This window comes from Poeciliopsis prolifica, unplaced genomic scaffold, assembly GCF_027474105.1.
Source record: "Poeciliopsis prolifica strain line A6 unplaced genomic scaffold, Auburn_PproV2 SCAFFOLD007, whole genome shotgun sequence".
NCBI classification, from domain to species: domain Eukaryota; kingdom Metazoa; phylum Chordata; class Actinopteri; order Cyprinodontiformes; family Poeciliidae; genus Poeciliopsis; species Poeciliopsis prolifica.
Genome location: NW_026562382.1, coordinates 13,313,921 through 13,341,331, shown reverse-complemented (window position 1 = coordinate 13,341,331; position 27,411 = coordinate 13,313,921). Strand labels below are relative to the sequence as shown.

At 37.4% G+C, this 27,411-nt stretch overlaps 1 protein-coding gene across 1 annotated transcript; it reads right to left on the bottom strand.

Annotated features, from left to right (window-relative positions):
* Nucleotides 1-949: 949 nt before the first annotated feature.
* On the bottom strand, nucleotides 950-26,915 carry LOC129361266 (neuroligin-4, X-linked-like). The gene is made up of 9 exons (XM_055032012.1): nucleotides 26,472-26,915; nucleotides 23,325-24,248; nucleotides 22,680-22,832; nucleotides 17,940-18,125; nucleotides 16,542-16,992; nucleotides 13,505-13,718; nucleotides 11,405-11,529; nucleotides 6,512-7,121; nucleotides 950-4,411 (listed from the first exon to the last, which is right to left on the bottom strand). The coding sequence occupies exons 2-9, from the start codon at nucleotides 23,794-23,796 to the stop codon at nucleotides 4,004-4,006; spliced, it is 2,619 nt and encodes an 872-aa protein (XP_054887987.1). The 5' UTR covers nucleotides 23,797-24,248; nucleotides 26,472-26,915; the 3' UTR covers nucleotides 950-4,003.
* Between the last annotated feature and the right edge of the window lie 496 nt (nucleotides 26,916-27,411).

Here is a 27,411-nt window from a genome sequence, read left to right as displayed (position 1 = left end):
TGTTGTACCATTGCTGTGCATTTGCACCTGTTGGCCACAGTAGTTAACTATGTTTAAGCAGCATGCTGATGCTGACCTGCAGGGGTTTTATTTGTAAATAAATATCTAAGAAACACAAATAGAACAGACCTCTGTGCCCTAGATATCATTAATTACCAAGTGCAATGCCTATAAAAAGCAGATGTTATGTCAATGCGTAGTTAAGCTCGTACAAAAGCAAAGCTTATATGTGTAGTATTGATTTTTTTCATTTTAAAGAAGTGGAAGCAACATAAAGCTAAATGTAAACAGATCAGAATTTATATAACAGTAGATGTTATCTGACATAAATAGTTGTGTAATAAACATACTGCAGTCATTTCATAGCATCAAAAGATGAGCAGACCTTCCCTTTAAAACACATAAAAAATTCCCAAGCTGGGGAGAATCTTTTCACTGTTACAAATATAATGATTGTGTATGAAATGTAAACTTCTGATAAATATTTAAATATGTTTATTCAGAATGTGGGATTGAACTAAATAAATAGTCTGCTTCTAGATTTGCTGATGACATCAATGAATTTATGTTTATGAAAATATTCAATTAGTTTTTCAATCTTATTCTGAATTCTATTATGTTGGACAGAATAGTTTTGTTCTGCTTTTAATTTTTGTCTAAACAATGTCTATTTTTGTGGATTTAGATGTGAATTTCATTTTGTTATGGAATCCACAAAATCTACAGTTCAATGTTCATCCATAAAAAACACATCACCATAAGCTTCTTGTTACATTGCTCATAAGTTATTGATCTGCTACTTGCATATATAATCGGAAGATTTTCTAATTGCTATAAATAAAAGAACCATCAAGTTACAGAAAGAAAATACCCACAATAATTTTTTTTTAAGTAAGCAAATATCTAATTTAAACAGTGCCATACATATTAAAACAGGGACAGCAAAATGTAAAATGCACAAAAATTGTAAAATACTGATATTTTTATTTTTCAAAAATGCAGCAGAAATGTTTTAGGCTAGTCACACGCCATCCGTCCGCTGAGACGGCAAACCCATTAGAAGAAACAAATATTCATCCAAACATCCTTTAAATATGATTTTTCTATCATTTTGTAAAAGTTCTTTGTTTGCCACAAAGTTTTCAGCAATTTCAAATTTTTCACATATTCGGTTAACAAGTGACTAAAAAAAACTCTGAGGAAAACTAATGAGGAAGTTACTTAGAATGAGCAGAGATTATATAGGTGACAAAGCTGCTTGTGGTCACACATGTTGAGGCTGGGAAGGAGAAGGGATGGACGGACTGAACTAAAGTTGGATGACGTAAAAGGGCTGGGAAACAAATGCAGGATAATACATAAATGCTGCAAAACCTTAGCTCGGGCACTTGGTTGAGTTACTGGATTTGAAATCATTACGGGTCCTATTATCATTTTGGTTAACTGGAGCACAGCAAAAGGCTTATATGTGGTCTCCATGGGAGCTCTTTAAGTTAAATACTTTACTTATGCATGAAAATTGTTTGTAATGGATTTGATAAATGCTTGATCTCTATTGCTAATGACAAAGACCAGTAACAACCATGGCCCTCCTACACTCACAGTGAAGTCAACAACAAAAAAAACTCAGTAATGTCATTATGTCCACAAGATGACGGTCAGAATTTCAGAGATAGATTTGTTTTAATTCAACATTTTTAATTAAAAAAATGATCCTGTTTGAGTCTATTAAGGCTTAGGAAGCAGCATGTTTGGAGCCTTGTTTTTCTATAGTGTTGCGTTGCTCTCATTATAACCCAAAGCTACTTTATCTTCACCTCATTAATCAAAGCTTGCTCCAAACCAAGGTCATGGAAAGTAAACCTAACTTCAAGCTGTAAAAAATTGATTTTAGGGAAGTTTTTTTTAATCAGGGCCAGGATTTTTTTTGTCAGCAGAAGGTAGTTTAATCAAGGGAACAACTTGGAAAAACAGCGGCTCTTCGTGAAGTATAAATTTCAAGGGCACAGTGCCTTTCAGAAGTATCTGTACATTTTTATGTTAAAACCACAACGTTTAAAATACTTTACTATAACATAACACAAAGTTGTTCAAAATTGTAAAATGGAAGACATTTTATGAATTAATTATTTTTTTTCTTTCAAGGAACAACTGCAGATCCACATTTACTTTTGTACCTCCAAATAAAATCTAGAGTGCAAACTTCATCTAAACCAACAGCAAAACAGCATTGATCTGAGAAGCAGCCAATGGTAATATGTAAACTGATATGTAATATGTAATTGCATCAAATCATATCAATGTGATAAAACGACCCAGTCAAAGCCCAGATGTAAATCCAAGTGAGAATCCATGGGCTTAAAACCTGATGGTTACAAATGGTTCATCAAATTTAAGCTGTTTTGTATAGAAATATGGACAAAAACAATTACATAAAACAACAAAAGGTTTCCATTTGTGCTAAGCTTTTACAGCTGTAAATTCCTCAAAAGTTGTCAAAAGTCCACACTTCCACTTTCCAATGATGTACTACCCTGTAAAATGTCATTAAAATATTTTTTTTAAAAGTTTGTGGTTGTAACAAAAAAAAAGTGAAGACGTTTCATAGATTTAATTACCTTTTAAAGATCTTATACAAGAAATAATGCCTCATTGAGTTTTTTAGACATCCCACAAAATGCTGGGCCCCTTTAATCATCACCATCTGTCTGTCTTTCAAAAACCTCATTATGAGTTGGGGTTCAGAAAAGAAAATCATGTAAGAACAATCAGGGACAACAGGATAAAGGGTCAAAGGGTTAATGTTTTTTTTTTTTGTTTGTTTGTTTTTTTGGCTGGTGCTTAATCATCAAACCAATATTGCATTATTTACACAGTACCAGCTCATTGATCAATGTTGAAATAAAAAAGTGGCAGGATGATGTGTAAATATTATATAGTTCAGCTGCTGAACAAGTATCTATATGGTCACATAGGTAAAAAATAAAATAAAATTTCTAAAATGATTCTGCATAGCAAATGTAGCTTTTATATCAACGTACTGTGTAAATATCACAGCAGGTGAGATGGAAAGACAACCAGCCTTGCTTTAGGACATCTATACAATAATATATTAATATCTGAAATGAAAGCAATAATATGGTTAAATAAGTCATGTTTTAATGCAAGTAGCAGTTAAATGCTATAAATCATAATATATCTGTATCTTTCCATTCTATTTACAAGAGTTTGACACATAGCTGGTTAGAGTGACTCCTCAGGGAGTCTGGCAACGCTTCACAGGCCCGTTCTTCATCTGAATCTAACCTCTGTCTTTTGGCATACTTTCCATGTTGTTTTTTATATCGCTATCCTCTTTCCTTCCTGTCAAATCTCACTCAATAAAATCTTTATCTCCCTTACTTTTTTCCCTTCAACTTGTCTTCTAAATCTTTTTTTTTTTTTTTGCAATCGTCCCTTGCTTTTTTTTTTCTTTTCTTTCCATCTTAGCTTAGTTGGATCCTTGGCAGATAGGGCCTTTGATCTATTTTAATGGAAAAAAATGCTACATTCACATTTTAACAGGTTGTTCAAGTTGACATCAGCAGTCTGTGTGTGGTACTTCTCGACTCATTTCTAAATCTGCGTCTGCTCTCCTCACTCCCAGGACAGTCACTCGGGCGTGGTAGTAGAGAACCAGAACTGACCCACGCACCCTTTATCTTCTTCCTCAGGTGTAGAAAAAGCTGATTTAAAATCCAGAGCAGGTCTTGACATACTGGGTTGCACAGAGTTGTGTCTCTGGGGAACCCAGTTTAACTGCAGTTTCCCAACGTGCAACACACACACACACACGTCTGCCTTCTCATTCTGAAAGAGGTCTCTCTGTGGTTCAATTTGTAACAATCCTGCAGGGTAATTATTAGAGGTATTTCAGTCTGTTTATGCATGTGTGTGAATATGCATGTGTGCTTGTGTGGATTGTGAGCTGTAGATCTGTGTGTTTGTCAGTGTCTGGCTGCGGTTATACACGTGTGGTGGAGTGTGTGTGTGTGGAGATGTGTGTGTGGGGTAAGTGTGTATTACTATACGGGCTATGGTGTGTGTATCCCTGGTGAGGGTGGCCCATCCTCATCCCAGCCACCGATCCTGGTGTCATTGGGGTCATTGGTGTTGCAGGAGTAACAGGGTGTGACCCCGGGGTCACGGGCAGCGAGCCCGGGGTCAAGGAGGTCATGAGGGGAACGTCATCTGGAGAGCGGCGCAAGGTTAGGGTATAATCAGGTGGACAGGTGAGTCGCACAGTGTCCAGTGTGCTGTAAATGTCCTGGGTGTCCAAACCGTCCAGGGCATCAAGCGTGTCCAAAGTATGATGGTGGTGGGCGTTGTTTCTCTCGTCCGCTGACGCGACATCACACTCCAGCTGCTTCACCTGAAACATGAATAGCAGGAAAGTAAGCACAAGGAAGATAAAGAAAAGAGAAAAAAAATTTGAGATTTTTTACACCATTTTCAGTAATAAACGCAGATTCAGTCAGTGTACAGTACTGACGGAAATATATTTGGGCTTTTGATGACTGAATAATGGTTCAACTTCAATGAAGCTCAAAAATAAAATTCATTTGCTCACGTTTTATATTAATGCAGATTTTTTTAATATGAACAGTATTTATTTTTATTTATGTTTAGTTATTAATCAGAAAATAAAACATTTCCTGGCGGGAGGCATCAGTAAAAATATAATGAGAGGGCTGCTATGTATCATCTTGGCAAACCATATAATGGTTAGTTAACCATTAAATTTTTTTATCCAAACACCAAAACACTAAATTGGATCAAATTAAAAATATATATTTTCCCCTAAAAGACTTTAATTCAAAGTAGATTTCTGAAATGGTAAATATGATAATAAAATATTTATCTTGATTCATATCTGCTAAATCACCTTAATGACACTGCTGGAAATGTATTCATATTCAAATTCAAATAAATATTAGCCTAGTAAATCTTCATCAGTAAGGTTTTAAGAGACAATTGGCACTACAAAAGAATTTACAGAAATGAGTATTAGTCATAATTTCATGAAAAATAATTTTCTTTTTAGAGGCCCCTTATACTGCTTGTTCTTCCTCTAACATAATTTTAAAGAAGCTCACAATTAGCTGCCATTGAGAATTATTCATCTCTAAAAAAAATATCAATAGCGAGGACATCACATTATTAGTTCATATTACCTCCTATGTTATGGTGTGTTCACAAATTGAAAACAATAATTGGATTTTTGTATCTACTGAACACCAAGCCAGCCAGTAAAGAGGAAAAAAACTATTCTTATTTCATTAGCAGTTTTGCAATTGGTCCATCCATTCAAGCAACATTAGATATCATTTGGTCACTTCATATACACTCTGCTATAAATCAAATGAGCAAACACTCACTGTATTTTAATATCACTGGTTTACTGAATTTAGTCTACTGGACTAAATTGCATCTGAAATTAGCATATCAGTTCTCATCTTCTTGTTTTTTTTCTTACATAATATTAAAAAATTGAAAATGAAAAAAGAAAATTAAATAACAGAACAGACTGTCTAAGCAGCTGTGATGCTGAGCAACACAGTTGAATTGCAGTTGAATTGCAAATGATTAGAAATTGTCTGGCATGAAAAGTATGTAAGAAGCTTCACCCAATGTAATATTTTCAACGAAAACACATCAAATACAGTTGAAACTTTCAGTGAATGAATTGGAGGCAATTTGCCGCAATTCAAGCCATTGTACATCCACACATGTGCACCCATCCGAACGCTCTCTCTCATTTTCATACTGATAATATTCTCTGATGACAGGCTGTGAGTCAGAAGAGCGATCTGCCAGCAGCTGTGCTTCCGGCAGGCCAAGAGTTTAGTAAATCTTTCTTCTCAACATCAACCAACTTAATCTCAGGACTTAACTGGTGCTGTTTCTTGCTATTAAAGTCCTGTCAAACTCATTAATTCACACAAAAAGAGTTGTTTATTTAATACAAATAAATAACTTTATGCTGTCAGGGAAGATGTTAAGTACTTTTAGTGAAATGCTGGGTCAAAAGATGTGACCCAGGTTGTTAGATTGGACAAAAGACTAGAATTATGTTACTTTTGTTACTCGCTTACTTTTAGCTGATAGCTGTTTAATTTTTGCCTTTTCTTCAAGATATCATTTTCACTTTATTCTCATTGTCATCATTTTTACATTGATTACAAAATAGAAGTTAAACTTTTTCTTTTAATAGAGTTTTGACAGAGTTTAATAAAGTTTTAATGAACTTGGTTGTTTTGTTATTGGTTTGGATAATTTATACATGTAGTCCACTTATGTATGCAGAATTAAACTAAACCCACACCTCGATATCAGTTATTTGTTGCTCTAACAATCTTTGTAGAAAACCTAACACAGGAATCTGAATCAAACTCATAACATAGCTGGTTAAATGAAATCAGCTTTGAGAAGGTCCACATGGGGCTACTTCAGAAATGGACAGATTACTCACCTGCAATGACATCAGTCCCTCCCCCTGCAGGTGGGCTGCAACATCTGCAGGCGTTATGTCTCTTCTAGGTGGAGGCAGCGGACGTGGTCTTCTATGCTCAAGACGTCTTTTATCTTTCTTATAAAGCAGAGCCGCGAATGCAAGAATATTGAGAAACAGCAGCGATGCTCCTACTGCTATTGTAACTGAGAGTTCAGTCGAATAGTCCTCATTTGGGATCCGAACTCCACTTTCTCCTCCATCCTGGCCCAAAGCGGACTCCGGAGGCTGTGGCGTTCCCCCTTGCGAACTTGGATGACGTGTGCTTATAGGAGGCCAACCTTTGGATAGACGCTTGGTGTAGGAATAAGGCGTATCGTCTTGTGGAGAGGGACTGTGTGTGAAGGAGGAAACAGATTGCAAGAGTTCATTCACATGATGCAAGTGAGGAACAAGCTGGAGCCAGAAGGAGATCTTGGTGGCGCGGTAGTGGTCTCTGACACGCGGCTTGAGGCCGATGTGAAGGTACAGTTGCTCTTTGGGGGTGTATTTAGACCAAGCAACTTCTTCAAAGCGATTGGGCTTTGTGTGGATGAACTTGGTGTCTTGAGGAACTGGCTGGTTTGGATTCCTGAAAAAAGTAAACCATTGTGAGAACATTCAAAGTGGGCTTTTTTAGTTTTAAGAATTAAAATGTCTCATTTTAAATATCTTGAATTAAGAGCTTGTATATTGTCTAATGTGTCAGAAGCTTCCGACCTTAACTTTCCTTAATTATCTTCCCTTTGAAATTTGCCACAAAGTAATAATAACTTTAGGGCAGCACTGATTACTATAACTTAAGTAATATTTAATGATGATCATCCTGGTGTTGAGAAACGTTTTCTACTATTTTCTCAAGTTTCTCATTAGTCAGCAGCAAGCTAGAGTCCTATAATCATTTTCCGATCTTATTATTCTTTCTAGTGAAATGTTGTCCAGTGATGATTTTTTTTCTTAAAAAAACATACTTCTAGAGAATATTAAAGACATTCCATGTTCTTCTTTGTATGTACAACTGTTTATTCAATGAAAAGGTAAAAGTTAATGCGTCAGGTGAAATTACTTTCATTGAGGACTTACAAAACTGATTTTAGTTTTGTTAATCAGATGAGCTGATTATAAATATTTACAGGTTATAATATTTGTAACCAATGATTACTTGAAAGTGGCTAGTATTCACTAAAATAAGCAGAAACTTAACTGGGGCATCTATTTGGTCCTTAAGGATTCGATGGACTTTTTGAACGCATAAATTTAGGTTAGATAAAATTATGCAATAAAGATCAAATGGAATAATTCTAATGCATCATGTTCAATCTCGTGTGGTTCAGATGTTTTTTTTTTTTTTTGGAAAATGTACTATTTATATTTGTATTTATTCTTTTGAAGTTCTTAAATCTAGGGGAGTCCAAAAAAGCTTCTGAGCTTCTTCTTCGCCGGCCAAATTCCTCTGAGGGAACTGTTTCTCTCAAAGCTGGCCAACAATTTCACACTGACATCTATCCAATCAATATCAAGGTGACATGAAACAAACTACTGGCAAGTAAATTCTCAAAGGATACATTTTGTTTTTGGTGTGGGATTTTTTTCCCCTCTGAACATAACTCCAAGGTGATTTATGTGTAGATCACTGACTTTTCCTGGTTATGTAATAGTTGGACACTCTACAGCACAAACCCATAAGACTGAGAGAGCAAGAGTAAACAAAGACATACATTTAGGTATTTATAATAAGAAAAATATTCATTTAGTAATAGAAGAAAATATTGTTATGAAAGATATTATGTACAATAATAAAATAAGAAGTGGGGGGGAATCCGTCTTCCTGAGATATGAACACAGACTTCCTCCACCTTTTTTTTTTCTTTGCAATTTGTCAAATTATAACTATAACTTCAATGTATTGTATTGGGATTTTATGTGATAAACCAACACAATTGTTGATTTTGATGGCGTGAACACAAATGTTTGTCAAAGTTTTAAGGATTTATTTGCAAACAATGTTGAAAACCATGTTTATCCCATTGCCCCATAATTTACAATGATGTACCATTTTGTGTTGATCTTTGGCATAAAATCCTAGTAAAATACAATAAACTGTTAGTTTTTCACAAATGTGAAAATATCAAGCAACATTAATATTTTCATCTGACAACATATTTGCATCAATCAGCATGCAGTATTTGCATTAGCAGTCAAACTGTTACAAAATGTAAACCAATTTTGAAATTAAAATGTCATTTGCTGATTGTGCTGTATGAGCAGAGCAAAAATGCTGCTATTGTGGGAAGCCCAACTAACACCCAAGCAAGTGCACAAGCTGAGGATTGATACGCCCACGCAGCTCACAAAATATACATTTGGGAGCGTCGCCTCGCTGGTTAAATTGAGCTGTCGCAGAGTTCCATCATCGTCTGTGGCGCTCTCAGCAGAGTGGAATCTATTTTTCAGAGAAAGTTCCCCATTGATAATTGAAGGGTGGACTGAACTCTTCACATTGCTCCTTTGGTGATTTTTGCTCTGTGACTTGCTATGGTGGTAATGATAATTCAAGCTGTGCTGGAAACTGCAAATCTAATGTGATGTCACTGCTTTAGTCCATCTACATTAGAGATGCATTTCTTTTTTTCCACACGTCGGAGTTAAATCTCTAAAAGCACTTTTCCTATTCTTTATGTTGTCAGAGAGCGAGACTGTTTGTTTAGATTAGCAGTTACACTAAAGATATGTCTATAAATCTAAAAAGATCCCAGTGGAGGGAGCATCAATTGAATGAATTAATAGTAATTTATCACTTCTGTTGGTTTATCCTCAACTATTATATTCGTCTTTCAGAGTGTTAGAGAAAAGATATAAACAAAAGTCTTATCAATGCCTGCAAAGATAATCACACCCTTTCAACGTGTTCACATAATGAATATTACATTCAATGTGAAATGTCAGGGTTTCATGTGGTAGATCAACCAATGCATTACTGCAAATAGTTGTTAATGTGAAAAAAGGTTGCAAACTCAATCAGATTGGAAGGAGGGCTATGACACAGATTGGCAATTCATTCTAAATTGCAACATCGATTAGGTCATAGAAAACCAAACCAAATCCATCTCAGTCTCAAGCCTTTTGCAGCCTTTAAATTATCTTCTCATTCTGTTCAGCTTCCCTGTCCCTGCTGAAGAAAAAACATCTCCACAGCATGATGCTGCCACCACCATGATTCATATGGACTTGATACCATCTGACTAGAGTACTTTCTATTTATAAGCACGCTGTCTTAGGTGTCTCTAACATGGAAATTTTGACAGCATTCTTTATGGCTACTTTCTTCTTTATATCCCACCTCTCACCCAGTAACTGATGGAAATAAGCACCAGACCAGCTCACAAGTCCCAGTAATAATGAAAGAACATTGTTACTAAATAGATGAACTGAATAGTATTTTCTGAGACATTCAAAGCTTCTGATTCTGTTTTTTAACTTAACTGTGCTTTATACTTCTCCACAACTGCACCTATGGCCTGCATGCTATGCTCCTTGTTCTGCATGATGCTGTTTGTTCACTATTGTTGTCTAACAAACCACTGAGGCTTTAAGTGACTTCAGAAAATTACTTGCTCTGGATTTTATTTAGGGGAATCAGAGGGAAATGGATAAATGCAGATTGATTTCCCTCTATTACATCTGGTAAAATATTTAGAAAACCATAAATGTGTTTTCTTCCACTTTGCATGTGATCACCTCTTTGCTTTGGTCTATCACATAAAATGTACATTGTGGTCAATTGTGTTATATTAACAAAACTATATAAGGGTTAAGATGTTTAAAGGGCACTGTACATACTCTCAGATCTGCAAAGTTTAAAAGTGGTATTTTTTCTGTACTTGTATTTCTCTAAGCTACAGGCAGATAATTTCATTTTCAGTTTAATAAATTGAATCCTCTGGCTTTAGGCAGTACTTTTTCATTTAACATTTTGAGTAAGCACTCCGTTCCACAGAAATGATCGAGTAGAGAAGAGAGTAGGTTACTTTCAAGCCCCTGAAAAAAATGGAAAGGCCTGTCAAGATTTTGACAGAACATCACAGTGCAACTGCTGCCAAAACAATCTGCAGTGCTTCTTTCATGATTTTATTTGAATAAGTATCTCCTCATCACCCAAGATGCTTTGAAGAAAAAAAAACACAGCGCATTCCTCATCTGTCAATTCATTGTTTGTTCCTAAAAACACTGTTTTCTGCTTTAAGAAAATCTGTTGTCATAGTGGACACTCCCCTTCAAAATTAAATAATTCCATAATACTAAAAAATATATATGTTATGAATAAAAATGCAATCCTGAATGTCAGTTAGCAATAAGAAAGAAGATATTTGTTAGACTATGTGATGTGAATTACTTTGAGTTAGCCCAAAGAATTAAAGCTAGCGTATTAAGAACTGCACACTTTGTGAAGAGGCACAAAGCTGTTTATCTTAATAACAACATTGACTTGAATCTTGGCCGTCTCATTTTAAGCTTGGATGAGATTTGTTCCTGTAAATTCAAGAGTGAGCTGTCCACACTCACGCAAACAACACTGTATGTTGCCAAACCCTTGTCTCTGTGAAGTCATACAAAAAAACGAGGAGGAAAAAATCAATCAGCGCACTTTATTTTACATTCGAAAATGTGATTAAATGTCTGGGCCTTCATTCATTAAAATAAGATCTCTTCTCCTCGTGGGCAAGGATTAGATATTGATATCACAGTAAAGCTAATTAGCTGAAGAGATGCTTTTGTTTTTCATGAGTTTTTGCTGCACAAAGAAAATGAAAAACCCTGTCAGTGGGATTTTCCATCTGATTGATGTTTCACATCACTGAACCTTTTTCAGCTTACCCGGTCTTGGCGAAGTTGGTCCAGTAAGTCATTACCACTGCGCTCAGCATCACGTCGTTCTTGGAGAAGTTACAGTTGAACAGATCGGTGGGACCCACCATGGGCACGCCGAACACGTAGGGCACCTACACACACCAATACACACGCTGGATTAACCAACACAATACATCCAATCCCTGCTTAAAATGAGACAATCTGTAAATTAACTTAAAATAAAGCCTCCAATTCATTTGAAGATTTAAAAGGATTGTGGTGTAAGTCAGCCCTGGAAGAGTGTAGGTACTTCTTTTTTTTTTAGAGAATATGCTTAAAGCAGAACATTTTTAGCATCAGTGAACTGAAATTTCATAACCACTCAAAAGAATGTATTTGAAGTAGCCTAAAAGAAAATTAGAACTCAGCTCCTTCTCTCTCTTCAGACTTCAGCTTTTAGAAAAGCCCACATGAAAGAAAAATGTGAATAAAATGTTCAGAACTTCCATATTGAAAACAACTGCCTACACTGCAAAGCAAATGAAAAGAAGAGGGGACAGATGTGGAATCGCACAGAGCAAATTAAGCACATTAAAACCCTTTTTATCTTTAAAGGTACTTGCACAAGTGATGATGCATCCAGCAACTGCTGTTTTCTAAGCTTGGTACTGTTCTCGATTAGATATTCCTTGCAGTAATTACATATTTGCTGTAATTAAAACAGGTGATTAGGGACTTTTTTTTTTTTTTGCTTTGTTTTGCCTTTTGCTTAGAATAGCTCGGCGATAATTGTAAAAACCAACTGTGAAACACAGCTCACATTTGTATTTTTCAAGCAGTATTTTAAATTGATCTCTTTTTTTCACCTTTTTGCCTTCCTTCCTCAGATTTGTTAGTTGCACATAAAAAGTGAACCCACAAATACAGTAGAAAGTATCAAATCATAGATCAAGAAAAATAATTCAATAGTTTTTTTCATGTACAACTTAGTTTGATTTGGTTCAATTTTGAGTATTTCTGCTGTGAAGCTTTTGAAGAATCTTTGATGAATCATAAAGCCGTAGATGAAGTGTATCCTTTTTGGAGCCATCGACAACCTTGTAACTTCATTCTGCTAGAGTATTTGGCCACTTCTCTTATCAGAAACGGTAGTTCAGGCTCTGAAGTTTAATAGGGCTGAAGTTGGCACCCTTCCAGAGACTAACATGTTAGCCTGATTTATTCCTTTCAAAACCACTGTTTTTACAAGGTTTTGATATATGTGCTTTGTTGAAACATTCAGTTGTGTCCAACTTTTTATCTCTCTGATGCTAAAAGTCATTATTTATATTGCTCAGAGGCATCCGAGTTACCATTAAAGCTCAAGTTTATCACTAACTGGAAGACGCTGAAACCCCATGAAGCCGCTAAAAAGTCACACTTGCCGAGAGACCAGCTCTGAAACCGACAGCTGCAAGCGGACATGAAATTAGCTGCAGTTATTGGATAAGTACCTTTTGGTAAAATGTTTTATGGTAAGACAAGATAAAGATTGAGCTTTCATGCCAAACAGAAACACAACAGAAAGAGAGTCGAGGTAAAACTTTTAAACCCAAGAATACTATACAATCTTTTAAGCACAGTGGCGGCAGCCTCGTGCTGAAGTGTGAACAAACCTGGTGCAACATTGAAGATGGAGGACTACCAATAATTTTTTATCTTCTCCACAGCTTTCATGCTAAAACCTGAATTCAGCATGGTGGACCAAACAGAAAATTAGTAAACAGTTTTTTTAATGAACAAAACAGGCAGGAATATTAAGCTCTATAGGCACCTGAACCTCAACCTTATTGGAAATGTAATGACCATCTCTAAAAACCATAAGAGACTTAGATTTATTGCAACTAATATGATTAGTTATTCTTGCAATATGATTTTTATACTTAATTTCTAATTTGTGCACCAAAATTATCATTCTATTTTGAAAAATTATTTTAAATAAATCATTAAAACCCCTAAATGAATCACATTTATGCTCACAGTGAGTGTATCTGAACATCCACGGATATATTCTCCTTTTTGTAGCATCTAATAACATCTCTTTTGGCAAATCAAAAGCAAATATTAGGAGAAACTCAGCAGTCTTACCTCATCACCATGGGCAGAATCAGCCCAAGGTGGCGTGGCATCACTCTGGCAGTGGTGGTAAAAGGAGTAGAAGTAGGTAGGAGACCCATACTGTGCATGGAGATCCGCTGTAGCAATGGCTGGCGCCACCCATTGGTGATCTGTAAAAAGTGCTACCAATGTCTTTCGACGAGTTTCTGCGTTGTCGCGATCTGCCCAGTCAGTGTACATGAACCTTCACAAAACACATTTGAAATCAGCTTGCCACTTCCTAAATATATTTTCTGGATGGTCAAGTATTTACATTTAATGCAGTAGCTTTCCAAACGTCGGAGTCACAGATGGTTTGTTTAAGTTATTAAAAATAAACAAATGAGTACATTGAGTAAAAAGCTTTCAGCTTGTAAATAGTACCAGAAGGTGGGTGGTCACACAGTGCTGGGAAAGCAGTTTTCTAACAGCATTTTATTGCTAAAAGACAGTAAAATATTTTATTGCTAAAAGACAGTAAAATAACCTTGCAAATTCCTTGCAAAAAATAATAATAATAAAGATTAGCTTGACAGAGTATTTTGAAACAGTGAGAGAAGGCAACTAAAATGACAGATCTAGTTAAAAGGGCCCCACCAAACACACCCAATATGTATGCAACCAACAAATAACCAACAAGCGCTCAGTGAATACGGCTAAATGCTAAATTCATTAATCGTGCACGTCTACTGTGACATTATATAGCTGAGTATCTGAAATCTTTAGAGGCTGGTTTTACTGCAGAGAGGAGGGAAGTACAGAGGAGCTGAGAGCAAAATGATGATCAGACCAATGAGTACAACAAATTGACTAATGGATGTTACTGTCCAGAAAGAAGTCCAGCAATCACTGTGTTACTTGGCAACACAGAGCTTTGCATGCACAGTAAATTATTAGAGTTTATGGGCAACAGTTGCTATGTGAACAATATATCTGGGACTGTAATGCTCAGAGATAGCTGTTTTATCTACATGTTTAATCGTCTGTAAGGGTGGATTTTTATTTATTTCATAGTTTATTATTTTTACCTAAAGGCCATTGACACCTGATGGCATTGAAGTGGTTCGTTCTCCTCAGTATGTTAGCAAATTGCAAAATTCAGTTTGTCTGCACTAAATCAAAGTGCAAGGATAAAGGTGCAATATCATTGGAATTATCTTAAGCCTTATTTTGTGAATTATAATTTTATCCATGCAAATTGTGTTCATTTGTGAGCATTAGAATTGCAGCAGGCAGACTTTGGTACTTTCCACTCAGACACATTATTCCCGATCAAGAGCTTCATTGTTTTGCAGGTTGTGCTACATAAAATTTCATTTTGTGTTAATCTGTGACTATTATTAAACTTTCAAATTGTTTCATTTTAGCAAAAGATCGGCAGATGTACAAAGATCAAAGTCAAAATAAAAGACAAAGCTGCGTTACAACTGTGTCAACCTTGCTTATTTCAGGCGGGCGATAAATAGAAATGTTGTTTACAAACCCCCATTGCTTTAATTTTATGCCATTTTTTGAAAAGCCTTTATCAAAATTCTTCAATCAATAAGGTTGCTATTTTAAAACTAAAGCTGTAAAGCTATAATCTGCATGCTTTACAAGCAACCAACTGCAGCCTAGCTACGTAACTGTATTATTAATCAGCTGATATCAGCTTGTTATGTTTTTCAATTAAGGCTTTAAAGAGAAATGGGTTGGACTAGAATCACCTGATTTTCAGTTTGACTCACCCTGACAGGTTAGTGACCCAATATAACCTCAAAAATCAAGTATTTTTCTCATCAGTGGAGAGTTCTGGATTAGGTTTTACCAGGTCTTCTATGTGGAAGTTGTTACTTCAGTGAAACCCAAAATTTGATTGTTTTTTTTTTTTTTATCTACCAAAAGTTTGAAATGAAGTCTGAGAAACCTTAAAAAGTGAAAGAAGATTGAAACAGCATTTTTTGCAGAGGATGAACATAAGGCTGCTTCTTTTACTGAGAGGCTTAGTGAGATAATAGGATTGTTGTAAGTGCTATATCCCAATTGCAATTTTATTGTTTGATGTCTGTCAAGGATTGCTGAATTTGGAAACGTTGACAGCTATTTGGATTTTTTTTGTTTTGTTTATTTATTTCTTGTTGATCTTAGCGGAAGAATCTCCACTTTGTATGAAATATACAGAGACAACTGTTTACATTTAATTCTATTAATCAGACTATTTGGGCTAATTTCTAATTGAAGATGCTGAGGACAGATTCCAATTTCAACTCTAATCATTGTCTTTGTTTTAAAATAACGGCAAAACTCTTTTTTACAGCCATCGCTCATGAAACATACATTAATTATAATTAATGGGGAAAGGCTGGATAAAAATAGTTAAAAAGGGTTTATTTATAGTTTATTAAGACAGTAGTTCTGAAAACTTTTCAACTTCTGACATACACGCAAGCAACAAAAGAGCTGCTGAGGCACATTGTCTTTTATCTATTTGTAAGAACTGTTTTTAATCTCTTCTAGAATAGATAGCATAATTATTCTTTCACCATTATAGTTTTTGTTATTTTGTGATTTTTTTTGTACTCTCAGTATTGTGCACTTGTTGATTTTTAACCCCAAGTGAGGTCCAGACAGGCCCAACTTCATGAACCACAAATTTAAGACCATCAACAAAAACTAGGATTGGTAGGTCAGCTTTACAAAACACTGATATCTGTCTCTCAGCCATAATAATACATTCATTACTGCCTTTGCTTATTAAAAATATAAAGTGTATATTTTCTTGTAAGGAGTTTCTATTCATTTCAGTTACAATGTCCTTCAGCCAACTTAAGGGTCATCACTACCGAGTGCATCTGCATAATGCTTGCCACGTACCTATTTCTTCACACCTCCAACATAAAATTATGTATCTGTGAATGAAGATAATCTGGACCCATTTATTGCCTTTTTTCCTTGTTTGTCTATTCCAATTTATGAAGTCTGGTAGTCATATTTTCAAGAATATCACATGGATGCTTAAACATACATAGATTTTCATTTTCATACTCACCGTATGCTCTCTCTTAGTGTATCTCGGCCTTCCGGGTAACCATACAGACTATCCACAAAGTCTGACACGGCAAAGTCAAAGTCCTCGGCTGTGACACCGTCCTCAGAGTCCACAATTCCCTCCACAAACTTCACGCCTTCCCCTTGGTTGACCCCCAACATCACATCATAGTTCAAAAACTCTCCCTGCTCCATCAAAATCTGAGGGTCATCAGGTATAACGTCGCCATCAATCACCGGGGCAAAAGCAGTGTGATATTTGGCCGGAGTAATGTTCTGCTCCACAAGTTCACGGAAACTCCGGCCCTGGAGGCAGGTGACCAATTGAGTGCTATCATCAATGCCACAGCCAACCCTCTCGCCAAGCTGCCGGGCATATTTGCTTGGCTGGTAGTTGACAGCCCAACTGGCTAAAGCGCTGCCACTCTGGATAATGGCTCTGTGAAACAGATCTGATACAAAAAAATAAAAAATAAAAATTCAATAAATGTAAAAAGGCACATTTTTGCAAAGAAATTTTTGTACACTAGCACACCAAGACACATGTACACTCATATATTTTTTGGTTAAAAAGTGTAAATAGTCTTGTGATACATTTATCTTTACTGTCCAGCCTTTGTACAATTCAGGAAGGAGATGGGTGCTGTGTCCAGATTTTTGTGTGTGTGAGTGGGTGTGTGTGCATCTGTGAAATGTGTGAAATGTGTTCATCAATGCCAGAACAAAAGCAAAAGACTAAAGAAGATGCTGATTGTAAATTGAATCCAGCGTTAACTGAGTCCAGGGAAGACATGACATGAAAGGCCTCTCAAACAGGAAGCCAGTTCTCCAAAAGCAAGTTAGAAAGCCAAATGACAAATGGCATAAAAAAATATTTAAAAAAAGACACAAAGTTTTGGAGAAATGTGAATTGTATCCAGTTAATAAAGTTTCATTTATGGTCCCCTTTCATGTAATTAAATGTAACATGAAAGAGTTCAAACAACCTTAGAAAATCCCACCAAATATAAACTAAGTAAATAAAAAAAAAAGTGAAGTATAAAAATGTTCCCGTACCAGTACATAAAAAAGCAAATAAATCAAGATTTAGCACAGAATTATAGCAAAATAAAAGTTGAAATGTAGCAAATAAAGATAAACTTACTTAAAAAGTGATAAATGCATAAAATGTAAAGACTTAAGTAAAAACCAGAGAAAAAGAAAAGTTTTTCATTGTATTTGAAAGGCAACATTTAAGGCTTTCTACTCTTATTTACCTTGGTTCCAAATATGTATGATGTGTAATCTATGACTTTTCCCAGAATACACCATCCTCATCAATTTTTTTACGCAAAAAAAAAATCAAGTGAAAACTAAACATCAGTGAGGAGTGAAATTGTGTTGAATGATTTTATCTTACCTTCAGAGTAGTGGGACAAGGTGAGGAGGCTAACGCATGATGCACCAGCACCAGATCCAAACACGGTGACCCTGCTTGGATCGCCACCAAAGGATGCAATGTTCTCCTTCACCCAGCGCAGAGCCTGAATCTGATCGAGCAAGCCGTAGTTCCCTTTTGCTGCCTGGTCACCTGTGCTGAGAAATCCTGCAGGCAGGCAGCGATAAAAGGAAGTCATATTAACTGCAAAACATATACAGCCATGCTCAATTGACTAAAATGTGTGTTCCAGTTTATCTCTTCTGTCAGATTAAAAGTGCCATTTGAAAACAACTTTTAAGCAGGTTTTAAACATTCTTTTGCAGTAAACCCACATTTCTTAATTAAACTGTTTCTTATTGGCCTAACCTAATATTTCAATTTTAAATGTAATGTTTTTTTGGCCAGTTATAAGCTGGAAAGTCATAATAGTTAAAGGATACAAAAACAAATTGTTTTTAACTTGGTGGGCTTTTCAATAAAGTTCTAAGTGATTGAACATGACTGTCTGAATGCACACGTGTGCAACTTTATAGTATCTTTTGAAATACTCATGCTGCTATTACTTTTTCATACACTGCTGTGTAATCTATTGAAACTATTGGGACTTTCTGTAACAGACCAACACAAAGTAGCGCTAAAGTGAAGACACATTAATAAAAATATTTAATGTGTGGTATTAGTTGCTTTGAATTAGCTAACTCAGGGCTTATTACAAATGTATGCCACACTTTTCAGACATGCTTTGTAATGTATGTCAAATACTGTGTCCTTTTTTCTTCCCCTTCACAATTATGCACTTTTTTTGTGTTGGTCTTTCCCCATTATAATATCTCTATAAAACACAATGAGCCTTGTTATTGCATCGTGACAGAATGTGGGAAATTTTATGGAGTATAAATACTTTTGCAAGGAACTATATTTATCATAGCTTTAAAAATGAGATGGAAAAAAAGACGTGGTGTTTTTACTTGGTCTTAGACTGGACCAAACCACAAAGGTGCAGTCATAGTACTGTGAACTTACACAAGCAGAAAACCACATACGCTTGCCATCACACCCACAGCCGCTTCCTATTCCCACTTCTACTAACATTATTAAGTAAACACAGAAGATCCTAACGACTCATTTTGCCATAGTATATCTCATTACTGCAGAAGCTCATTTCTGTGAACCTCCGGCACAAAAAGAGTATAATAATTGTGAAGGCAAGGCCAAAGTAGTGCATTACTTCACTTCTGTGCATTTTATCAGATGTTTTATTGAAGCAAAAAGGAAAATATAAGGATTATATTCATTTTGAATGGATACAGGATTATATGCATTCAAGCAATATTTAACTAAAGCTGTTTAAGGTGTTCACATTTTCACAGAGGCATATTTCATTTCCAGGTGAATATTGCGGAGTAGGCAAAAAAAATCATTGGCATAATAGTGTATTGCATTGTGTAAATGGGCTCACCTCATGCATCCACTCATGATGATGGAAAACAGGAGAAGGAGGAAGGTGATTCTGCTACTCGAAATGAGGAGGATGATGATGATGGTAATGGTGAAGATTGTATTGGAGGTGGCATAAACACACAAAATGGAGGGAAGGGGGGGTGAAGACAAAAATAGGCTTGTAGAATTGTTCTTTGTTTTAGCTCACAATGTTGATCACATCTGCAGCAGCAATTTTCCACAAGGTCAGCCTGAACTCTTTCAATGTTTAAAGATGTTTAAATCTTTTTAGTACATGTTCAACTCGAATTCAATACATTTTCAAGAAAACCTGCACAGCCTGAGGCGACCTGATAGCTAAGCTGTGAGGGCACATGGGCATGAATGCCTTCAAGCAGCGAATCCCAAGACCAATTCCAAGCCTGCTGAACCTTTTACTGCATGTCTTTCTCCACATTTCCTGTCTGTACCGCTGTGAGCTAATTAAAAAAACCATTATCTGTTTAATTAACGCTGAGTCAAAGATGTGGCATTCCTTGTAAGAGCAGAATCTCTCATAAAGTCCTCAAATATTTCCAAGCAGCAGAATTAGCATCAGCTTTGTGCTTTTAAAGAACATTTTAATGGATAAACAAACTTGAAACAATCCCCCTGACATTTTGTTATTGTTATTGTTTTTATATAAAATATCAATACCACTGAGACGATTGAATATGCATCTTGTCCAGTTGACTTAATCACACTGAAGCCATAGATACTCTGCTCACATAAACAACTCAATACGCTGGCTCTTAGTACAGCCAAGTAAAGGATGCTTTATGGCATTAAATGTTTTAACCCTCATGTGCCCCTTCCTAAGCTATTTTACTCCGATAACCGCAACCGAAAAAAGCCTAAATGGATTTTAAGATAGTCTATTTGTTCAACTCTTTGGCTTTGTAGGGCTGACTAAAATTAGAAAAACTAAAGGGAATCCAACATTTTTTTTCTCTTCAGAGAGCAATGAGTTGAAGAGCCATGGAGTTAAAAAGGATCAGATTCAAGACGATGACAGTAGTGGAAGGAAAAAAACCTCAGAGAGGTTTTGTTTCCACAAGGGATGCTGAACATGTTTCCATTCAAACAAGAAGGAATAGCGGGAGAGAAACTGTGCTCTGGGTAAGAAACAAATCACTGATGGTTTGAGCATTTTTATAGCTCATTGAAGGATTAAATAACCCAGATGGTGAGAATTGTGTAAATTTGTTCAGATTTAAAAAAAAAAAAGACTGCATGCAGAATCACCTTAAACAAAACTGTAATGAATTATTAAGAATCCCTCCACATAAGAAATAAGTTGAAAGATAATGATCAACCTGCCAGACTTAATCTTCTGAATCAAGTCACAAACTATAGGCATATCTCAATAAATTAGAATATCAATGAAAAGTTAATTTATTTAATTAATTAAATTTCAAAAAGCAAGACTTGTACATACAATTATTATTCAGTGAGTCATATCTTTTCAAGTGCTTAATTTTGTTCATGTTAATCACTGCCGTTTGTAAAGTTGCTTCTTAAAAACACTGGCCATTATATAAAACTAATAAAACGTATTCCATCATATTATTTAAAAGTTTAGTGGAAGGAAAAGCTGTGGAAGAAGCAAGTGTTCCAGCAACAGGGAGAGGACTGTGACGTAAAATCAAGAGTCTGGGGAAGATTCACAACAAATCACGCCCAGTGGTGCTGATTCCGCTCTTTGGAATCAGTGCTTCAAGATGCCCCACACACAGATGTTTCCAGAACCCTGGACATGTCCTGGACTGTTATATTCTGTGGAGCAATCTTTGAAACCACTTTGCTACTTAACAATGCAATAAAAAAATTTTTAACTGCATAAAAATGGTGCATGAAGTGATGCAGTTACAAGGGCCTCATTTTTAAAAGTTATCCCTTTTCCAAAACCCCTTCAGTCTAAATCCAAAATGACAAAGACAATTTACGAACACATTCCATATGTGAAGAAAGAGTAATTCAAGTACTTCATGAATTGGTTCGATTTTTTCATTGCAGTGTGGGTGCATCCATGCATACTCTGTAAAACTATGTAGCCTGCAAACAACTTGTGTTAAGATTAATGTTTTTAATTAATGTAAGTCATCAGAGTATATCTCACATTATAATTGTTTTTCTGACAAAGCTATATTTTTTACTCCAAAAATTGTCCACTCCAATTTAAAAATTGTCTACCCCAATTCAAGCATTCAGCATGGTGAGTTGAGTGAATGGTCATCAGTGCAGGCAAAGAATCTATGTATTATAGCACTAGATTAGGTAACAAAATTGCTATAATATGTTTATGGCAAATGGAGGAACATTTGGGCAGTGCATATGTTTACATCAAGTCATAGAATTTTAAAACCCAAAACAATGTGGGGGAGCTTGTCTTACTCGGGAATTACATTATTTACACTATAATTTAATGTGTAGAAATTTTAAGCTGAAAATAATTGACCTTTTTCCATTTGTCTTCCCATACAGTACAAGTAAACCAGATGTTCTAGAGCAAAAGGGTAAAGTGTAGAAAATACTTGGAAATGGATTTCTGAACTCTGGTCATACCTGACTTTTTAAGCAAATCTGTGTTTGAAGAACCAAGTAGTGCTATCTCTCTGCCAACCCTCAGCATTACAAAAAGGAATGAGAAACCCAGCGACCTTGGTATGAACGAGCAAATTAAAGTGGTGCAGATATAGAGTAAGGGGAAGGAATGAAAGGGAACACAGCTTTCTGTGCACTTGTCTTTTTGACAAAAAAGCCATTGGAATTAAATTTGAAATGGTCCAGAAAGAACCCTTTTGAAACTTAATGAAACCTTTAAACCTTGACTAAACAGGTATTTTTCTGTGAAAATTCTGTAATCCTATAATTACTGAGGTACAAAAGCTTGACTATGCCAATTAATGACTTTATATATGATCTAATCAGATTTCCTCCACCTTCTGAAAAAACAGACACCCACAAAACAGTTTCAATAAGTAGAACAACATTGTTGTATTGCTGCTATGGCAAAGTAGATGTTGGGTAAACTGGCAACACTAAAGGAAATTATTACATAAAATTAAAGGGAATTTAAGGTTTATGTTGGAAAAGTATTTTATACAAAACCATATCCTATCCAAAACCACTACTACAACTACTACTACTAAAAGTATAGCTACTTGCTATCTAATAACACAATGTCCTGCACATGGTTACACAAATGATGTATTAAACTGAGATAAGTGATTCTTTTACCTAAAACTCCAAGGCGATAGTTGAGGGTTATGACAATGACATTGCCATAGCTTGCGAGCACACTGCCATCCATCATGTTCCCGGTGCCTTCAGAATACGAGCCTCCGTGGACGTAGACCATCACTGGCCGCTGACCCCCCTCCTCATGGATGTCTGAGATAGACAGGCGGATTACCAATGTGTTCAAATCATCAAGGTGACATTAGTTAGCTACCAAAATCCAGAGGGTGCAGTCCTTGATTTGTGTGTGCATGTGCATGGGTTCACATGCATTTATATCAACCAATATGTATGCATGAGTAAGCCTGTGTCCTTCCCATTTTCCTCCACAAGTAAATGCGTAAACCCCTTAGCGACTGACGCAGGTGTCTGCATATTAAGCGTCGGTTCAACCAGCGGCATGTTGAAGGGGAAAAGAAAACAAGGCCCATTTTAAAAAACCTTTATTTATTTATTCAACAAGCCTGAGTATGTGCACCAACAGCTCTCTGTCATGTTTTAATCATTTGTCAGAGGTATCATTCTCTTAGCTCATTTATTCACCATAGGGCATGAACCATAACATGTATTCCCAACCTTAACTGTGCATGTAAATTTAACCGCCCCAGACCCGTAAACTTACTACACATCGACAAGTTCACTGACCTTCCTCTGTGGGTACGTAGATGTTGAGGTAGAGACAATCCTCACTCTGATGAGTGAGGTAAGTTGCTGCTATATCCAGGTTTGCAGTGAGCCAGGATGGCATCATATCTCCCAGCATGCTCCTCTCATCCAAAGCCTGCGGGCACACTGGAGCAAACTGTGTCACATTTCGTATTCCAGGCCACGGCAGAGGCGGCTCAGGTGCCTGGAAGCGGCGATCCCCAGTTGGTGGCCTTGCATATGGTACTCCCAGGTACTGGATGACAGGCCCCAGAAGGTCCGAGGGCAGAGGGGTCAGGATGCCACGAATGCGGCCCTGCGCCGTGGAAACAACAGGCACTGTCTGCTCAGCCAACAAAGAGGTCGGCTGGAGAGAAAGGGAGAAGCAAAGGGAAAGGAGGAGGGATGGAAATCCAAGTGGGGAGGAGAAGGGGGAGAGAGGGATGGTTCTGCTGGTCCTCAGCTCAGACATGACGGTTTGATTAGGCAGAAAACTAGGAGAAGGAGGGGGGAGGATGCTGGAGGCAGGTTGAGGGTTACGTCTATGCTGACCCCTCAGAGGTATCCAACTCTAACGCACAGCTGCTGCTCAGCTTGGCCCATAACACACACTGCACGCAGTCCTGTCTCTTGAGAGCAACCTTTTCCCCTTGTGTATGTGTCTGCATGTGAGTCAGTGAGTCTTTGCCTCTGAGTGTGCAGTGACTCAGTCACTGAGTCCCTGTGAGTGTACGTATGTATGTGCTGGAGAGTTTAAGTGAGCGTGTGTGTCCCGGACTGGCAATATGAGCCTGCATGCATGTCTGTGGGTATATATGTGTGTTGATGCATGTGTGTGAATGTGTCATTATGTAAACAGTGGCATCACTGTTCCTCTGTCACTCTCTCCTTCCGGTCACCCCCATAACAAGCCCAGACTGACTCCTGGAAGCAAGAGAAGGGAGGGAGGGAGAAACGGGGAGAGACAGAAATAAAAGATGAATTTAATTAGTTTCCAGTGGAATATCCTCACACACACACACACACACGCATGCATGTATGATACACATATGTCATCGGGCTTTGCTGAACTACCTTACTTGCTTCTTTTAAAAATAGATATGAAAGTGATAGATGGGGCAAACGAGATGTTGTCCGCTCAGCTTAACTTGGTGTCAGGCTGTCAGGGCTGCTGCTGTGTCACATCCTCACTACAGACTGTTTTACAGATCACAGGACCTTGTTGGGGAAGGGGAGGTGTATATATGTGTGGGGAAGTGAGGGGTGGGGGGTGGGGGGTGGGGGATGGGTGTCACATCACATGCTTAATTAAATCCTGAATGCACCACGGGGCTTCTGACCTGCATGTAGCGTAAGGCTGGACACATGTGACACAAACACACTTGTTTCTTCCTTGACATCACACACACAACAAGCTGAATCAACTTTCACCCTGTTACCTCTGATTCCTACCCTTTGACCCTATATAGACAATCCCAATTGTTTCTCAAGATAATAGAGAGGATCTCAAGCAGCTGATTCCAAGTTGCTTGAGTTACTGATTCTCAAGCAACTTGGTCTGTGTGCATTTGCACTCTTGTTCAGACTCTCTGAAACCTTGATATCAAAATAAAATGTAACATTTAATTTTATTTAAAAGGAATATATTTGACACCTCAGCAACAGTCTGGATTATTTATATCTCTATTTCAGAAGTGACTTAACACAAAGAATTGTGTAATTGTAGCCCAGGTCTTGGGTATCCTGTGTGTGGTGTTTCTTGTGAGTGTGAAGTGACTCCAGTCACTCCACACCTTATGAATCTCCTCCAAAGTGCTGAATGAGCTTTGATTCACAGTCATCTAAAAGCTGTTAATTATGTGTTTTTACCTGCCACTCTTATTCCTTCTACTAAACTTTTCATTAAACAGCACCATGCCAACTAACTTTGTTAATGATGATTGTACGCTTGTCATGGAGGGTACCAACAAATTTCTGCTGGACAACTGTCAAGTCAGCAATATTTCCAATGACTGTGTCTAATTCTAGTTTTAAAATAAATAAACAAAAAATCATTTAATTTTGGTTTTACAGAGTTTTAGATTTTTCAAATGATATCTGTTTTGGTTTTCTAATAGCTGAAGCTTGTAATGGTCAAATTAACAGTAAAAAAAAAAACTTTTTTTACATCTTGTATGTAATATAATATATATTTACACTTTTCAGTTGGATTAGAACAATAAACAAGTTGTATATTACTATTCTGACTTTTTTTTATATGCCCCTTTATGTTTATGCACGAGATGATGCATCAGCATCTTGAAAGGAAATCTCATTTTGACCACTGCTAGAACTCAGGTGATAGAGTGAGGAGAGCAGAACTAAGGGCGGGGGTAACCTCAGTAAATGGGATTCAGCCTGTAGTTCTGGTCACCTTTCATGCTCACACACACACACACACTCACTCCTTTCTCCCTCTGTATCTCAAACACACATGCACACACACGCACACACACACAGCTGCTTCCCAGCCGGCTCTCTCTGAGGGCCTAAAGACAGAATATTAACACATCCGCACATACACCCACTCTTGAGAAATTTCTATACTATCACAGACACACTGATGTCTCAACCGTGTACCCCTCTATAAGCTGCAGTCGTGTCAGAATATAGCTATGATCATCATTATCTCCGCTCTTCCTGGGTCGTATTGGTGCTGTCCAAGGTGCTAGTTAACATTCCAGTGGTGATCACACACACGCTGATGAATAACGCTCCATTTATCAAGGCAGACCCGCCGCCTGCCACCCTCCCCCTTGCTTTATTTTCATATGGGAAGAACTGATAAAAGCAGCAACCCAAAAAAATAAATAAATAAAAACTAGAGGATGGGGAGGAAATGCTTGCCAGTGAGGCAGAATATCCCATCTGAATGTCTATCGGCAATGAAGCTGACTACGGCAAAAAAAAAAAAAAAAAAAGAAAAAGAAAGAAAGAAGGAAAGAAAGAGAAAAACACACACTCTCTACTGCTTTTTCTCCTATTCTTTCATTCACACACACATGCAAGCATACCAAAATGCACAAAAACCGAATCTGCATTCCCGCTGCAGTAAATGAACAAAAAAAAGAGAGAGAAAAGAATCCCCAAATGACAGATGCACCGTACCCAGCCGGGGTGAGTGGAGTGAGATCCCGCGGTGCATGTTCTCCTCTTCCAGTCCACCGCAATGATCGCCTCGTGTTTTTGCTGCTGCGGCTGATCCGACGTGCCCGGGATGGGATATGGGGAGATATTCCTACACTGCTGCTGCTCCTGCTGCTCCTGCTGGTAGATGTGGTGGTGGTGGTAGTGGTGGTAGCACGTCTCCTGGGTGAAAATAACCCATATAAGAAAGAAAGGAAAACGAGGTGGGGGTTGCAGCGGGGAATCAGCCCTCGAGTCTCTTTCAGTCCGCTGAAATGTGAAAGCGATTTGGGGGAGGGGGGGCAAAGCACAGATAGTTGGAATGTAGGTATTTCTTCCGTGAACACAGGGCCCAGGACGTTTAAATGATCAATCTCCCTCTCTCTCCTTTTCTCCCTCTCCCTTCCCTTCTTTCTTTCTCCTCCCCCATCTCCCTCTCGCTGCCTCTCTTTCTTTCTCTATTTTCTCCTCCTAGATGTGATTGGACAGTGTGGCAGGCAGCAGCTACTGATCCAATGATATGCACCTAGCTCTGCTAGACTGGGGGAGAAAAAACAGAAAGAGGGGAGTAGGGAGACACACTATTGAAGAACATTTGTGGGTAAGCACGCATGGCTTCACACACACCTGTAGAGCATGACTAAATCACTATTGCTGTCAAATGTAGGGATTTATACACCTGCTTGCACACATCACCTCTCATACACACAAATAATGCTGAAGTACACAGTGACCTCTTCAGGACCAGAACAGGAGAGTCTGTCCCCATTCTATTTAGCTATGGCTGCAAGCAGCTCCCTCCCTTAGGCGCTCCGTGTCAGTCGAGTGTGTGTGCATGCGTGCGTGTGTGTGTGTGCGGGTATGGTAATGCAGTTGGTCCGCAGTCGCTACTAACTGTGTTTGGGAACACTCCTCACGTCAG

What these genes read in the sequence shown, in the direction of transcription:
- LOC129361266 (XM_055032012.1), bottom strand. Translation starts at nt 23,796, where the DNA reads ATGTCTGAGCTGAGGACCAGCAGAACCATCCCTCTCTCCCCCTTCTCC. An exon ending in ACACTAAGAGAGAGCATACG is followed by an intron (nt 13,719 to 16,541) that starts GTGAGTATGAAA and finishes TGTTTTGTGAAG; the next exon opens with GTTCATGTACACTGACTGGG. An exon ending in AGGGACTGATGTCATTGCAG is followed by an intron (nt 4,412 to 6,511) that starts GTGAGTAATCTG and finishes TTCATGTTTCAG; the next exon opens with GTGAAGCAGCTGGAGTGTGA.